Source organism: Ictidomys tridecemlineatus, chromosome 1, assembly GCF_052094955.1.
Source record: "Ictidomys tridecemlineatus isolate mIctTri1 chromosome 1, mIctTri1.hap1, whole genome shotgun sequence".
NCBI lineage: Eukaryota > Metazoa > Chordata > Mammalia > Rodentia > Sciuridae > Ictidomys > Ictidomys tridecemlineatus.
In genome coordinates, this window is record NC_135477.1 from 179786826 (window position 1) to 179803747 (window position 16922).

The 16922-nt window shown below is 45.3% G+C and overlaps 1 protein-coding gene across 1 annotated transcript in view; it reads left to right on the forward strand.

Annotated features, from left to right (window-relative positions):
• Positions 1–16922, forward strand: part of Dock2 (dedicator of cytokinesis 2) — a 406997-nt gene that overhangs the window by 311557 nt on the left and 78518 nt on the right. Inside the window, exons 30-32 of the mRNA XM_005334135.5 lie at positions 3083–3161; positions 10897–10997; positions 11087–11145. Coding sequence (XP_005334192.2) covers positions 3083–3161; positions 10897–10997; positions 11087–11145 — 239 coding nt within the window. The remainder of the gene's footprint in view (positions 1–3082; positions 3162–10896; positions 10998–11086; positions 11146–16922) is intronic.

Below are 16922 nucleotides of genomic sequence, written 5' to 3' on the forward strand. Positions count from 1 at the left end.
CTCCACCTACCCAAAATATACCCGTGGCTTTGCTTTCCAGGCATCTGGGAAAAGCCCTGCTTCTTTCTTTCTCTGGGCTCTCTCTGGCTATGGAGTGCTCAGCCCATCTGCAGGACAAATCAGAGTACCAGGATTTTAATGTCCTCGAAAAAACTTTCAGCCAATAAGGAGCAGTGTTAGTGGTATAATAGCCCAATATGTTTGTCCCCTGGGAGAGGACCATCTGACTGCAAATGTGTTCTATAGAGTTTCCTAGAGACTCTCAAGCAGAAGAGTCTCAGTGATCACCCACAGCAACCATTCACTCCTCAGCATTCCCTTAGTGGCCTCCCACGGTGGCTCAGGTAGTCTAGGTGGGTGTCTTCCCTGAATGAGTCACTCACTGAACAAGCAATTTTCATTGGCTGCTGCACATCTGCTCTCCACTCCCTAAAATTTTACAAACAGATACACAAATGCGAGTTGAGCACATTGCAGTTGTGTTATAAAGCCTTTGGGGAAACTGAGGCAGCCTAAAGGCCCCTCAAACCCCAGTCAGAAAAAAATTGCAGACATGAGGCTCAGAGGAACAGGCTGGGTTTATTAAAGAAATAAGAAAAGCGAAGGGGGACACTCTCAAGGGAGAGAGTGAGTCCTTTCAGAGAGGAGAGAGACAATGTGCCTTTCCTGCACTCAGTTTTATTGGTGATCCCAGAGAAGTTTCCAGACAGTCCACCCAGGTCCACCACTTGACTTTTGACTGATAGCAGGGTGACATCAGATTTTCAATTCCCCACTGCAGCAGCCACTCTAGGTCACCTGGGCCCATGCTGACCTGTTCTAATTGGATCCTTAACCATGCATTCTTACAGATTTTATGGTTAGGAGGAACTGTCCTTATCTCCCTGAGTTTCAGGATCTGGTCACCAAAGTCTTCTGGGTTTCTCCCATCAACAATATCTCAGGCCCACATTTCTCCTGCAGATGACACGTACTTTGCTGAGGAATGTGTCATATCCTGTCCACTTAGGCCAGGCAAGGCTGTAGGTACATTGCTTTTTGGAAAAGAAAGCATGTGGGGCTAAACACAGTGGGCCCCTTTTATGGAATTATTCTATTAATCTTATGTTCCCACCATCCTCATCTATCTGTTCCCTAACAGTTGAGAGACTCCTGCAAAAATCCAGGCGAGAAAGGACAGTGGCTTGGCTCAGTGGGATGGCAGCAAGAGGACATGGTGTAGTTGAATTCTGGATCTATTCTTTTTATTTTATTTTTTCCTACTGGGGCTGCTTTACCACTAAGCTACATCGCCAGCCCTTTTCATTTTTTATTTTGAGACACACTTGCTAAGTTGCTGAGGCTGGCCTTGAACTTGTGATCTTCTCACCTCAGCCTCGGTATTGCTGTGATAACAGGCATGTGCCACAGTACCCGACTAATTCTGGATATATTCTGAAAGCAAGGCTAAGACAGTAGGATCTGAGAAAAATCCAAAAGTCAAGGCATGACCAAAGTTGCTGGGATTTTCTTTTCCCCTCTGAGCAACTTAGATGGGAAGACCACACTTTGGGGGTTGGGAGGGCAGGTATTAGGATATTAGTTCCAGGCATGTGCCTCTCTGATGCCTATTAGTCATCCAAGTGGAATATAGAGCAGAGAGCTGGAATTCCAGTGGGAGAGGCCAGGGACGGAGATGTGAACCTGGGAGTCACAGGCAAGTGATCAGGGAGTACGTGTTCTTGAGGTTCCCAGGTCCCCAGGGAAGTGCCGTCTAATAGAGGAGACAGATAAGTAGATCATCCTGCACCATGACAACAAAGAAAATCCCGGTGACAAAGACACAACAGATCCTCCCCCGAAAAAGCTCTAGGAGATCAGGCTGCGGAGAGACGGCTAGAATGTGAAGTGTGGTGACCAGGGGTGTAGGAAGTCACCTCAGAGTCTAGGAAGTGGTGGCGTTCACTTAGGTCTTAGGAGACTGATGGAAGGATCTAGACCATGACAGGCAGGCAGAGAAGGAGTGGGCATTGTTCAGGAAGAACACAGCCAAGTACTCAGGAAGCGACCTGAAGCACGGGGCCATGGCAAGAACTGAGCCCAAGGAAATTAGGATCCCAATCAAGGAGGCAGAAAAAGGGTTTAGGCTCGTCCTGTGGACACGGGCTCCATGGACGTCAGCAATGGTCCCTTTGGGCAAAGTGCTCTTGAGGAGGAGGGGGCAAAAGATGGGAGACTAGTCAGTTGGGCTCTGCAGCGTAGAAGAAGAGGAAGAAGTGGCCATGAAGACTCTTTGGACAAATGCAAATTGACCACCGGTAGCAAAGTGTTAAATGTGGGCTGGGTTTGACCAGTATTATGACGTGGAGGAGAAGACCTGAGGTCTTTATAGGGGGTTCAAGATGTACACAGAAGGGTGATTGTTGGAACATGGTTTGTAGCAAAAAAAAAAAAAAAAGCCAAGGAATCACACAAAGGTCCATCAATAAGAAACTGATTAAATAAACGGTGACACATCCACACAGCAGAACATTCTTCAGTGATTAAAAAGGATGATATATATCTGCGTTCACCAGCACGAAAGGAGAGCACGATTTGTTGCTGAATAAAAAAAGACAGGCTATGAAGCAGCATTTATTGTGGAACGCCATTTATCAAAATGATATCCTTAAAATATCATGCATATGTATATGTCTGAGGAGACCTTTGAAATTATGTTCACCGAGCTGCTGATGATAGATTTCTCTAGATGGTGGGAGGTGGTGGAGTGCTATTGGTTTGCTTGGGGAAGGGTTGGTTTCTCGTTGCATTTTTTCTGGACAGCACGAACTTTCTGCCATAAAGTTCTAATATCTGAGACATAAGGCCCCGCAGATTTTCTAAAGGAAGTCAAATAGTCCATTCTTGAGTTCCCGCAAGGCAAACGTGGCCCCAGGTCTTGACTCTGATAGGTGTCATCTGCCTTGGTCGCCATGTGCAAATCATCATTGGGTCTTTGAGCCTCCCCCTGAGGGAGGGTGAGGGAGTTTTGGTTTTGTGCAAAGTAGAGGGATGCCTGAGGGAGCATACTCAGATGGTCTAGTAACCTCCTCCCCTCTTCCAGGGTCTTCCTGAGAGCTATCAACAAGTTTGCAGAAATCATGAACCAGAAGTTTCTGGAACACACGAACTTTGAGTTCCAGGTGAGTGTGAGGCACTGGAAGTGGCCGATACCTCTGACACCTTGGAGATGATTGCTCTGTCACACACATCCCAAAGCACAGAGACTGAACCAGTGCCTCTGGGGATGTCCACAGAGAGGTGCAGCAGGTAGGAAGACAAATTCTTAGGCTTGACTGACTAATCACCAACTGAGCCACACATGCAAATGCATCCACATGACGAATCTGGTGCTCAGGGTGAGACCTGCATTCATTGTCAGCAGAGCAGGCGCCACCTTTCAAAATTATATCACTTTTTTTTTTTCCCTTTTCTGTCCCCTGGAGTCTAGAGGCAGCTAGCCACAGACACTGAAATGTGAGGTACAGTAAAGCTCACAAATACATCTCTGTGGCTTCCTGGTTCTTTTCGTAGTCAGCCAAGACTTGAGGCCTCTGAGACATTCTGGGGGCTAACAGCAGGTCCCTGGACAGACAGAACGAGGCATCTCCAGGTCTAGACCGAGAAGAACTCACCCTTCAAAGGTGGCAGGAAGCCCAGATGGCTTCCTGTGGCTGGATGTGTGAAAGGCAGGCCACTCCAGGGAATCTCTGACCCAGGGTCTCCTGTAGTAGGGACTCAGGAAACAGAAGCCACCGAGTCTGGTGACCATGATAATAAGAGCAGGGGTCATTTCCTGATGCCATCTACACACGGGACCTCAGGAGATGCACTATCAGGACATCCTCTTTCTCAGTCCTTGCAGCCACCCTACAAGCTAGCTACCTACCACTGATGATATTTCTGCTCTCAGGATGCAGGCATAAGACTCAGAGGTGAGGATGACATGGTCCCGCCACACAGCACATCTGGCTAGGACTAGAGCTCAGTGGTGGCTGTCACAGTGGCCCACACAGCTGGCAGGGGCCACATGCTAGGGCCTCACCCCCCAGTAGGGCAGCCTGAAAGAGACCAGGTGAGAGGGTCTCTCAATCTAAACCTCTTCGATAGGGGAACAAAGTGTGACACTCTGACCATTTGGAATCAGGAGACATGTCTAATCCCCACCGAATGCCAGGTGCCTGGGGGCTCTAGTTTTGCATGTGTTCAGAGAAGGGAATGAGGCCACTGCTTTTGGAGGTGGACAACTTGGAACAACGTGCCTGGGGCACAGGAGAGCCCAGGTGTGGGCCACAGCAAAGCTGATTTGCCCTTCCTCCCTGGGTGTGAGTAGCTCCAGCTGGGACCCTGCTTTTCTGGTTGCAACTCCCCTCCATGGTTTAGAAAGTTCCAAGGGAAGCTCAGTCTCAGTTCTTTAAGCCACTGTTTTAAGTTTTATCTGGCTTTTTTTTTTTTTTTTACCCAAAAGAAATCTGCATCTGATGCCCAGAGAATAGGGCTTCCATACAGGAAAAAATTGAGTTTCTGAGTTGTGTGACTGTGGGCAAATTACTTCACCTCTTTGTGTCTGGGTTTCTTCAACATTAAATCAAGATATTGAGAGTGGCTATCTTATTGGATGCTTCTGAGGCTTAGGTGAATTAATTAATCTAAGACACTTAGAACAGGGCTGGAGACATAGTGTCTATCTAATAAATATGAACTAATCATCATAATAATTATTGTCACTTTGATCATGATGATGACAGCCACAAATATGACTGGCCTGGGAACTCGTGTCAGACCTCAATAAAAAGGACAGCAGGGAGGCATCTTTCTGATCATAACAACATTTTGCCTGGGTCTGTCACACTCACCAGATTCTGCAAGTGGGAAAGTGGCCAACCTTACAAAGTAAAAGATGTCTCTTTTCCTAATGAGGCTTCCATAGATATTCAGCGAAAAGCACCCAAGAACAAGGTCATTTTTCAGCCTTATCTGTGTTCTCCTCCATCTTCCCTTGCACCATGTGAGAATGGATTTGTTCTTTGTACCCTGCCTGGAACACGCCTCGTCTCCTCCTTACGTTTCATTAATTATGCATTTAATATCAGCAGGAGCGGCATCCATCATGCAGCTTGGCAGGCCTTGGCAGCGTTGTCCAGAGGAAGGGCAGGTGCAATAGGATTATCCCTAATATCTTTGCCGGAACTGTGGATTGTGATTCAAAGGGCAGAAAGCAAGAAGCTCTGTGGGTGACACTCTGTAGGTGACAAGATCTGGGAATTACAAAAAAAAAAAAAAAAAAAAAGGTGTTTTTTGCTGAGAGCTAAGATCATTTGCATTCCTGGGCTCCATTCTAGATGCTGGGCCTTGGTGTGCACATCCATTTGCATGGGTTATGGTCGGAGAAGACCAAGAGGATTTAGAATTCAGCTCAGTGGGGGCTTTTGTTGAGGGCCCAGGGTATTGCTTTGAAGAGTTTGGAAGCAAAGCAGAACACCATTGCTAGGGTTTGAACATGCACCCAAAGTTCTTGTGCTGGAAACTTAATACCCAATGCAACTGGGTCAGGAGGGACTTTTAAGAGGTGATTAGGTGATGAGGGCCCTACAGCTAGAAGGTCCTCCCCAGATGGGAGCCCCCCCACGGTGGGCTCCCCCAGTCTGCAGAGCTGTGGGGAGTAGATTTCTGTTCTTTATTATCCAGTCTCGAATATTCCCCTATAGCCACCCAAATGGACTCTTGACAGAAGGCTATATAAATTCATCTTTCAGCTTCCAAGCTTTTGAAGAAGGTAATTAACCTTTACTGGGCATCTTCTTGGAGTATTTTGGTACTCATCATAGTCCTATCGGTTTGACCTATACCCATATCACTAACGGCTAAGTGGGGCCACTGGGATTCTGCCCCGACCTGCCTGCAAATCCCAAGCTCCCTCCACTCTTTTGTGCAGGTGCTTAGGACAGACTGCCTTTACATTCTAGAAAACAACTCCGTTTAGCTTCACTAGCACACTCTTTCTCCTTGCTGAGCACTGAAATGATTGACTGCAGGACCAGGCTCTCTGGGGTGGAGACTGATTGGCTGCAGGACCAGGCTTCTCAGTGTTGGAGACTGCTATTGGCTATGGAATCAGGGGTTACACTTAGGATCCGAAAACTGTTTCTGCCACAGGGAGCTCTCTAATTGGTACTGGGTTCTGTTTCTGTCCCTGGCTCTGGGTGTGGGCATTCCTGCGTAGGCCTGGAAACATTTTTGGATAAGCTTCTGGGCCCCAGCCTAACTTGGGATCTTTTTCAAGCCTGCTTTAGAGATGCAATGAAATGGAAAAATTTCTAGAATATTCTCAGTCATTATTGAAGGCCATCTTGGTCTTTATAATGGAAATGTGATCACAATGGGAAAAAAGAAGGTGAGGGAGAGACAAGAAGGTAGCAATCACCCATGCCTTGAAAAAGCTCCTTGTATGGCAAGGACTGGTTGGAGACTGGTGGCAGGTGGTTCCACCAGGCAGGAAAATGCCTGGGACGCTTTCCCCAGCCCTGCCTACTTCAGCTGTTGGGACCCAGATAACCTCTGGTTTGATGCTCTTAAGCCAAATCCATACCTGGAAACTTCCACCCCGTGTACTGCAGCATGCCCAGAATGGCCAGGGCAGTGGTGCCCCCACCCATCACAGAGGAGGACGGACAAACTGTGTTCCTGTGACACCACATGCCGGGTTCTTTCTTGGAACTTGGGGTAAATAATAAAATTCAAGTGCATTGAGAAAGAATTCTGTAGGATCAAAATCCTCAATCCCTCTGCTGTAAAGACTCTACAACATCAGATAAAACCAGCCATAACATTACCCCAAAACCAAAACTAAAGGAAGTCTAGGAAGGACAACAATAATTTTACCACAAGAGCAGGATATTTAAGAACAGAAGCCCCATTAAGGACCTAAAATGTAAGACCTGAGACTATGAAACTGCTAGAAGAAACTAGAGGACATGCTTTATGACATTGGTTTGGGCAAGAGTATTTTGAACAAGATGCCAAAAACACAGGCAAGAAAAAACAAAAATAAATGGTTTACATAGAACCGAAAAGCTTCTGCACAAAAGAGAAAACGAATCGATAGAGTTGCAGAGACAAGGTACAGAATGAGAGGACTGTGTTTGCAAACTGTACTCCTGAGAAGGTGGCAACATGCAGAACTCAACCCAATAGAAAAAAAAAAAAAAAAGGACAAATAGACATTTCCCAAAGAAGACATGCAGGTGGATGACAGTATGAGAAAACTAGAATTATATTGATTGTAAGAAAAATGCAAATGAAAGTGACAGTGGCATATTACTTCACTCCTGTTAGAATGGAGTCTGTACCTTAAATATATGGTTAGTGGGAATAGAAATTGGTACAGCCATTACAGAAAACAGTATAGAAGTTCTGTAAAAATAAATAAATAAATAAAAAATAGAACTGCTGTTATGACCTTGCATCCCACTATTGGTAATCTATTCAAAAAAAGGAAAATCAGTATGTAGAAGAGATACCTGCATGCCCATGTTCACCAAAGCACCATTCACAACAGCCCAGATAGGGTGACAGTTTGAGTGTACATCAACAGATCAATGGATAAAGAAAAATGTGACTCTCTCTCTCTCTCTCTCTCTCTCTCTCTCTCTCTCTCTCTCTTCTCTCTCTCTCTCTCTCTCTCTCTCTCTCTCTCTCTCTCACACACACACACACACACACATACACACACATATACACACACATACACACACACACACATATACACACACATACACATACACACACACATTACTATTCAGCCATAAAAAGATGAAACCCTGACTTTCGTGATAATGTGGATAGACCTGGAAGACATTGTGTTAAGTGAAATAAGCCAGGTGCACAAGGACAAATACTGTGTGAACTCATTTTTATGTGGAATCTAAAAACATTAATCTCGTAGAAGCAGAGAGGGTTAGGAGGCTGGGCAGGGTGGGCGTGGGCATGCTTGATGGGAAGAGTTTGGTCAGTGGGTACAGAGTGATATAAGAGAAGTCAATTCTGGTAACTCTGCACTGTAGAAAGACTATAGTCAATACCAATGTTTCAAAATACCTAGTAAAGAGTATTTTGAATGCTTTGCCACAAAGAAATGAAATAGCTGTTTAAGATGATGGGTATGCTAATTGTTCCTGATTTTATAATTAGCCAAGGAATACATACATATGTGGAAACTGCATGTTTCACCTCATAAATTCATACAATCATTACATGTCGATTAAATTTTGAAGTTTTTCAAAGAAAGTCCCAGAGTATGATAAACATGGATTCATATGCCACTTTCCCTATTTGGAGCACATTATTTAACCTCTATGAGCCTCAATTCTCTGATGTCTAAAGCGAGGAAAATACAAATTTCATAATTTCTGAGGATTTAACAAGAATATACACAGAGTACTTAGTTCATGAATGAACTCGTTCAACAAATACTTCAGGAGCACATGCTGGGTCAGACCCAAAGCTAGACATTTATGCATGAGAGTGAATTTTTTAAAAAATGAGGTTTTTGCCTGCAGGTTGCTTGTGTCCAGTAGAGGAGACAGAAAATAAATTAGTTTGCTTAAAATATGTCCTAAATGCTGTGAACAGGGTGTTAGAACAGTGAGGAGCAGGAGGAGCTACTTCTTTCCAGGTAACTAGGGAGGTTTTCACAGGAAGTAACGTTTGAACTGATATTGTGAGACTGAGTAGGAGTTTACTAGCTGGATTTCCTCATTTAGCCCTTCTAACTGCACCCTGTGGACAGTATTATGCTCATTTTCCAGATGAAGAGACAGAGACTGGAGAGCTAGGCTAAGACGCCCATGATAATGGGGCTGGTAATTGGACTGGAGCCTGGGAATTCATCCTGACATTTAAGAAAACCAGCAACAAACACAACGAACTAACAACAACAAAATCTGCCTCCACCCGGTTGCTTGGCAATTCCACCTCTAGGAATGAATGCTACAAATATAATTTCTCATGCATAAAGATGTTCAAACAAGGAGGTTGATTACAGCACTGTTACTAGAGGAAAAACAGTTGGAACCAAGCTAAATATCTATAAATAGGGAATTTGTTAAATTAAATTATATCCTTACAGCAGAATACTATGCAGCAATAAAAGAGAGTGAAGCAGATCTCTGTGTGCTAATAGGGAAACATTTGCAAGATAGACTGGGAAAAGAAAACAGCAAAGTACAGCAGGCTATGAAAAAAAAATCTCCATACGTATATTTATGCATAACAATTTTTTTTTGAAAAACGATTCCCAATATTGTTAACCGTTTTCTTCTGAGGAATTAGGGTTCAAGGTCAGATTGAAAAATCAGTAGAATTTTCTATTACTTAATCTTTTCTATCATTCAATTTTTCAACCATGGGCACATTTGCTTTTATGACTTTTTTGAGAGTTAATTAAAAATAACTAAATTCTCATTATATCTACTACCAAGATGACCTTGGGTGGTCATTTAATTTATCTAGTCCTTGGTGTTTATGGCTTTGAAATAAGGGAGTTGTGACCCATGGTAAAAACCGGGCCCTTGGTTTGCGTCTTTCTGAAGCTGGAATCACAACCTATGAGAAAGTAATTTTCTAGATGGCAGAGGTGACCGTTCCAAGGGGGGATCTTCCTACCTTCCTACCCCTGGCCATCTGCAACCTACCATGAACGTCTCTGAGTTCAAGATGAAAGTCTCCATGGCAGGGTGATTTCTCTAGCTGCTTTTTTTCTGCTCTCTTTCTATGTAGTGTGGACAGGGGCCAGAAAGTGGTCAGTTTTATTCAGCAGAGCTGTCCCCACCTGCTCCTTGCAGGGTGGTGATTGCCCTTGAGCACTAGGTAGTTAGGCTCAGCGGCTGACTTTGGTACCAGAGGATCTACTCAAATGATGAAGAGAACCAGCTGTAAGGCTGACAGGTCCTCCGGAAGATCCATGCCCTTTAGACACATCGTCTTGGGCCATCTTTGCTGCAGCCCTTGCAGTGGATATTAGAATCACCCCAGACAGGTTGACTGAGGTTCCGTGGCACCTTGCTTATGTCACTCTGGTCTGTGGCCTGTGTCAATATTGCCACTGTGTAGCTCATCTTTTTGAGCACTTTCCAGAGGCTGAGTTCTTTCCTGCAGGAGAGTGGGCTCTAGTATTAGCCTCTCACATTCCTCACTGGCAGGTTGTGTGCACGTGACAATTATGACAAGGCTACATATAAACTGAGCTCTGGGGGCTCCAGGTAAGTGAGCCAGTCTCACCCACGTGATCGTTGACATACAGATTTCTAAGCCTCACCCCAGGAAGGTGATTCAGCAGGTCTGGGCAAGGCAGGTCTAACCTGCACCGAGGTGCTATTGGTGGTCAGTGCACCACACCTGAAAACCACTGAACAAAGGGGAAGGGAAAGGCAAAATGTGCTTTGAGACAGAACGGACTCAGGCTGGTCCTCTGAGCTGCCAGGGACCAGCACAGAAGCTGCGAGTCCTGGACTGCCTTATCCTCCCACCTCAGAGCAGGAAAGAGCTCACCAGGGCTCCCAGTTGGGGCAAGTTATTTGTCTTTCAAAAAAAACCAACAAAAAGCACCACAACAAAATACCAGCCCTTTATAATCCTTGCCCAAATCCTGTTGTCAGAGAGGGGACACGGTCAGTGCCTAGAGAAATCCATCCATTGTCCTCGCTTTGGCCAGCATGTTAATTTCAGAGCCGGTGCCAGTTAGAAAATTGCAGCGCGTACAATTAAACTGGTTCTGCCCGTGTCTTCTGCCATCTTCATAAATTATTCACATCACCCAGCATTTAATATGCCTTCCCACTTTACACCCTCTCCATGACTCTTCTTCTCTTTCATTTACAGCTGTGGAACAACTATTTTCATCTGGCGGTAGCTTTTATCACTCAGGATTCTCTGCAGCTGGAGCAGTTCTCACACGCCAAGTACAACAAAATCCTGAATAAGTAAGTTGCATTATTGGATTTCCTCAAGAGGGAGGGGCTCTCAGATGCTCTGAGACGGGGCCTGAAGTGGACATCTTTGTTCCTCCTAGGTATGGGGACATGAGACGGCTCATTGGCTTCTCCATCCGTGATATGTGGTACAAGCTTGGTGAGTAGGCACACACGTCCAACTCCTTCCTGAAGACCATCTGTTCTCTGGCCACAGGGGTTTCGGCAGGAAGAGCTTGGCATCCCAATTTATCACCGTGCATACCCTTAGCCCTTAATGCATGTCTAATTGTGCTCAGAAGGAGGGAGGGTGCCCATCTCCCATCCCACCACCCGAGCAGATGTGGATCTGCTTGTGCTCTATGCTCCCTAGGGGATATGAAGTCAAATTGGAAATTATAAGAGGCGGGAATGCCCAAGACTTCTCTGTGGGAACTCACATCCTGGTGCGTCACAGGAATGCTCATTGCTGATTGGTGGGCTAGTCTGCATCCTGCATCCTGTTCTATGATGTGGTCCACAAAACACCCTCTGACCTCATGGGGGAGAATTCGTTCTTGGGAGGTTATGAGGGTCTTCTGAGCCAATGGGTGACCCCAGAAGTTGCTTCACGCCCAAGTGAGCAGAAATCATGTGTGATTACCTGAGTGATAGCCATGAAAGTAGAACAGAACCAGGGAGACATTCCTTGAAAGTCTAAATGAGGCCCATGCTAAGGTGATGTTATTTAATCTTCCCATCACCTCCTGCAAGACAGAAACTTTCCCCCTCCCTCTATCAGACAGGAGCTCAAAGAGGGAGCCTGCTTGAGATTAAACAGTGGATGTCTCATAGCATGGATTTCATTCATTGAAGTCAGGGCCCATCAACCTTGCCCATAGCCTGAATCCTGCTTCAGGAATATGTGCTGGGCAAATGGATGAATGGATGGGTGGGTGAACAGCAGTGGAGAATGAGAGTTTCTATCTCTGATTTGGAGGCTTCCTCCTTGACACTCTGATGCTTAATTACTCTGTCCTGGACTTGCTATTGACCTTATTCAATGGAGGCATTTATAGTGGCTGTGCCCACTTCTTGATTACCACCCTATACTTTGCTTTGTGCTTCCCCACACGTCCTAGGCTGCCAATCCCCATTAGATTTTCTGGACAGCAATTGCTTGCTCTTTCTAGAATGGTGCATCTTCTGAGAGTGGGCGGGGAAGAGCCGCACAGTGGAGAGATCATCAACCTGTGTCCTGTAGTTGCTGGTAGCATCAGCCTCCAGCAAAGAGCACGGTGATGACAGGAAGGCTGAGGGTTGGTTCACAAAGTCCAGGGCAGAGCTGAGGGCCCAGGCCCAGAACAGACTGCCATATCCCTGCCTGGGCCTTGCCCTTTCATGTATAAGCTATGAGGTCTCAAGCAGTCGGATGTAGCATCCTCAGGCTTTTGCAGGGGATATAGTACCTTCTCACTGGAGGCTTATGAGGACACAAGCAAAACTTGGGGCAAATGAAGCCACAGAGGCCACCGTGCCCTTGTTGGATGTTACCGCTCTTCTCACCCTGGCCCCATCAGGACAGAAGCAAGTTTTGCCGTTCTAGCTACTTCATTACGAACCTGGCCTGTTTCATTAAGGCCTGCAGGGCAGGACCCAGGCTAGTAACGTAGAAAGTGAAGGGGCCGGCCGTGGGAAACCTGCAGGAATTCTGCAAAGTAAGTGCTGTCAAGGTTTGCAGCAGGGTGATTCTCTGGATGCCCTGTGCATCGCAGTGCAGTGAGCCGCCTCCTTGGCCTCTGCCCTCTAAGGCGCCAGCAGCACTTTCCCCAGTTATGATGACCAACATCTCCAGACGTTGACAAATGTCCCCTGGAGAGAGGGTTACCATCCCTGCCTTGTTTTTCCGGAAAAGCATCTTTCTCAGTATACTTTTTTTTTTTTTTTTTTTTTGCTTCTCTACTAAGGACAGAAGTATAAAAAATAATTTATGCTTCACTTACTTTTGCTTTGCAATCAGAGGGAAAGGTCTAATATAAGTGCAGACTCACACATGGGGAGAAGCTGGGGGCCTGGGGCCAAGAGAGCAGACCTGCACTAGTGGAAACCCCTTTTCAGCTGATGGCTGTCCTACTGGAACATAAGCCGGTTATTGTCACATCTCCCAGTTTTTCAAAACGAGCCAGGAAACTGGATCTCTTAATGCATTTTGCAATTTATGAATATTAATGATAACTAATTGAAAGTTTTCAAAACATTGCATGTGCCCAACAAAAGGATGGGGCTCAGATTCAGTTCACTTGCGTGCTTTGCTTTATAACAGCAGAGACCAGCTAGGGCTGCGGTGGGGCTCTTCCCAGCGCCACACCACAGGCCCTGCCAGAACTGTGACACATGAAGCCATGTTTCGTCTCCAGTTGTCCCAAACAGCCTGCTCTTTTCTGAATGTCCTTTGCTGCATTGTTCTGCACACTGAAGATTTTATTTAGATATAGAGTGTGTTTTGGCAGACATTCCTGCACCAATTATGCTGATGAATGAAGAGATGTTACCAAGTATTTGACCTGCTTAGATTCACAGAGCTCCACAGCTACAAGGGCTCTTAGAGATCGTGTTGTCCAGCATTCTTCAAACATTTATTTTTAGCTAATAAAAAAAAATCCATGCTTGATAAGTAAATTGGATGGAAGTTGAACTATTCTAATTAAAGTGAACTGGGGGCTCAGAGGTTATTATAATGGGCTGTTCTGATGTAGACCCCTGAGGGTTTTCTGGGGAAATCCCAAAGTATTGCAGAGAATGGTTGGCAACGATGGGTCTGGTCCAACCCACCAGTTTATCAATGAAGAAACTGAGGCCTAGGGAAGAGAAAGGGTTTGTTCAAGGTCATTTCATGAATTAAAGGCACAAGCCAGACAAGCACACTGGCCAGAGCCATTGCTCTGGAACCTCACAAACTCCTCGCCACTCACAAATCCCCACAGGATGGATGAATGCAGTTAAAAGATGTGTCTGTCAGGCTGGGGGGCCTTCAAGAAAGGGGCATTCATTGTGGCTTCTCATCAGGGAGGTGTTTATTGGGAGGGCAAGGAGTTGCTGGAGAGTAAGGTTGGAAAGTCCTGGTGAGGGCCACTCCAAAAGCCAGGGCAGGTGGTGTCACCTGCAGGATGCCCTGTTCCTTCTTGAAGTTCCCACCCAGCCTACATCCAAGGAGTCAGGCAGAGTTTCCCAGAGGCATATCCAGGATGACATTCCAGGAAGAGGGACTTGTGGGCAGAAGTCAAACTGAGGATGCTCCCTGCAAATAAATAAACAAATAAATAAGCAATGAAGGCTGCTGAGCTGCTCCCTCACTTCTTGGCCAGGCTCTTGGAGAAGAAGCAGCCCCAAGTGGTTTCCCTGGCTGGCTCCCTAGACTTCCGCTTCCCTTTTTCATGGGTAAGAACAGAAAGCTGAGGCAGATGCCCCCCACCCCCATCGCACCCCACCCTGTTCTCCACGGGGTACTAGAGTGAGCAAGCTCATGTTAATGAGATTAACTTGAGGATCCTCGCCAGGACCAAGCACTGTGTGCATTAGGGACCAAGGTGGTGTGACCACTACACTGGGTAATGATAGGTTTTAAAATGCTCTTCATGCAATGTCGGAGATGGAGTGACACTTGGAAGCAGTCTGTGACTAGACTTTGCCGATGGCCCGTGGAGTAGCTATTCTCTTCTTTCTGGCTAATTGGACCCTGATTATCTTTCTCTGAATTCCAGTGTGCTCAGTTAACAATGTCTTATAATAGGAGGTGGTCATGTTACCCAGATCTGTCCCATGAGAAACAACAGGTACACACTTTTTGAGAATTCAGCAAACACTCTTTTTTTAACCTATTTTAAAAGAGAGAGAGAGAGAGATGGGAAGGGGACCGATTCAGTGACTCTGACTATATTAGTCAGCTGTGACAGTCATTGCTAAGACAAAATTCCTGAGAAGAACAGGAGAGAAAAGATTTATCTGGGCTCATAGTTCAGGCCACGGTTCACTGGCGTCATTGATTTGGGCCTGAGGTGAGGGAGAGCATCATGGTGGTGGGGACATGTGGCAGAAGAGGTTACTTACTTCATGGTGGCCAGGAAGCAGAGGGGAGGAAAAAGGGTGAAGGAAAAGGGAAGGGAGAGAGGGTGGGGGAGAGAGGGAAAGAGACAGAGAGAGGGAGGAAGGGGCTGAGTGCAAAACATAGTCCCCAAGGGCCCTCCCCCAAAGACCCACACCCTTCAACTAGCCCCAACTTTTACATTTCAACCACTTCTTTTACTATTAATTAATTCTATTGTTTTAATTAGGTATATAGGACAGAAGAATGCATTTTGATTCATGGGATACAATTGCAGCACAACTTTTCATTTCTCTGGTTGTGCACAATGTAGCATTGCACCATATGTGCAGTCATACACATACCTAGGGTAATGATGTCCATCTCATTACACCATCTTTCCTGCCCCCATGTCTCTCCCGACTCTTTCCTCTCCTTTGCCGAAAGTTTCTCCATTTTTTCCATACCCTCCCCACCATTATGGATCATAATCCACTTATCAGAGAGAACATTCATCCTTTAGTTTTTTGGGATTGTCTTATTTCACTTAGCATGATATCCTCCAACTCCATCCATTTATCTGCTAATGCCATAATTTTGTTCTCTTTTAATGCTAATATTCCATTGTGTATATATACCAGTTTCTTTATCATTCATCTATTGAAGGGCATCTAGGTTGCTTCCACAGTTTAGCTATTGTAAATTGATCTGCTATAAACATTGATGTGGCTGCGTTACTATAATATGCTGTTTTTAAGTCCTTTGGTTATAGACCAAGGAATGGGATAGCTGGGTCAAATGGTGGTTTCATTTCAAGTTTTCTAAGGAATCTCCATACTGCTTTCCAATTAGTTGCACCAATTTGTAGTCCCACCAGCAATGAATGAGTGTGCCGTTTTCCCCACGTCCTCGCCAACACTTATTGTTGATGTCTTTATAATAGCTGCATTCTGACTGATGTGAGATGAAGTCTTAGAGTAGTTTTGATTTGCATTTCTCTAATTACTAGAGATGTTGAACATTTTTTCATATATTTGTTGATCACATGTATATCTTCTTCTGAGAAGTGTCTGTTCTGCCCATTTATTGATTGGGTTGTTTGTTTTTTGGTGTTAAGTTTTTTTAGTTCTTTATATATCCTGGAGATTACAGTTATCTCATACTAGACAAAAGTGCCAAAAACATCCATTGGAGAAAAGATAGCCTCTTCAAAAAATGATGCTGGGAGAACTGAAAATCTATAAGCAGCAAAATGAAAATAAACCCCTATCTCTCACCATGCACAAAACTCAACTGAAACTGGATCAAAGACCAAGGAATTGGTCCAGAGATTCATAGCCTAATAGAGGAAAAAGTAGGCCCAAATCTTCATCACCAGATTGGGCTTCCTTAACAAGACTCCTAAAGTGCAAGAAATAAAACCAAGAATTAATAAATGGGATGGACTCAAACCAAAAAGCTTCTTCTCAGCAAAAGAAACAATCTATGAGGTGAAGAGAGAGCCTACATTTAGGGAGCAAATTTTTGCCACATGCACGTCAGATAGAGCACAGATCTCCAGGATATATAAAGAACTCAACCACTTCTTGATAATGCCATCAGATTATGAATGCATCAGTGAGTCAGTTCACTGATGAGTTCGGAGCCCTCAGGATCCAATCACTTTCCCCAAAGTCCCCCTCTGAAGGCTGCTGCATTGGGAACCAGACCTTCAACAGACAAGCCTTTAGGGCATGTCTCAGATTCAACCATGATACCAGCACATCTTTTGCCCATCTCCCTGCTCCGCTTCCTTACTGAAAAATGACAAGGTACCTGGGGAAGCAGCATCCATCTTGAAGGCAGGAGGACAAATGTGTCATGCCAGGGATGGGGGA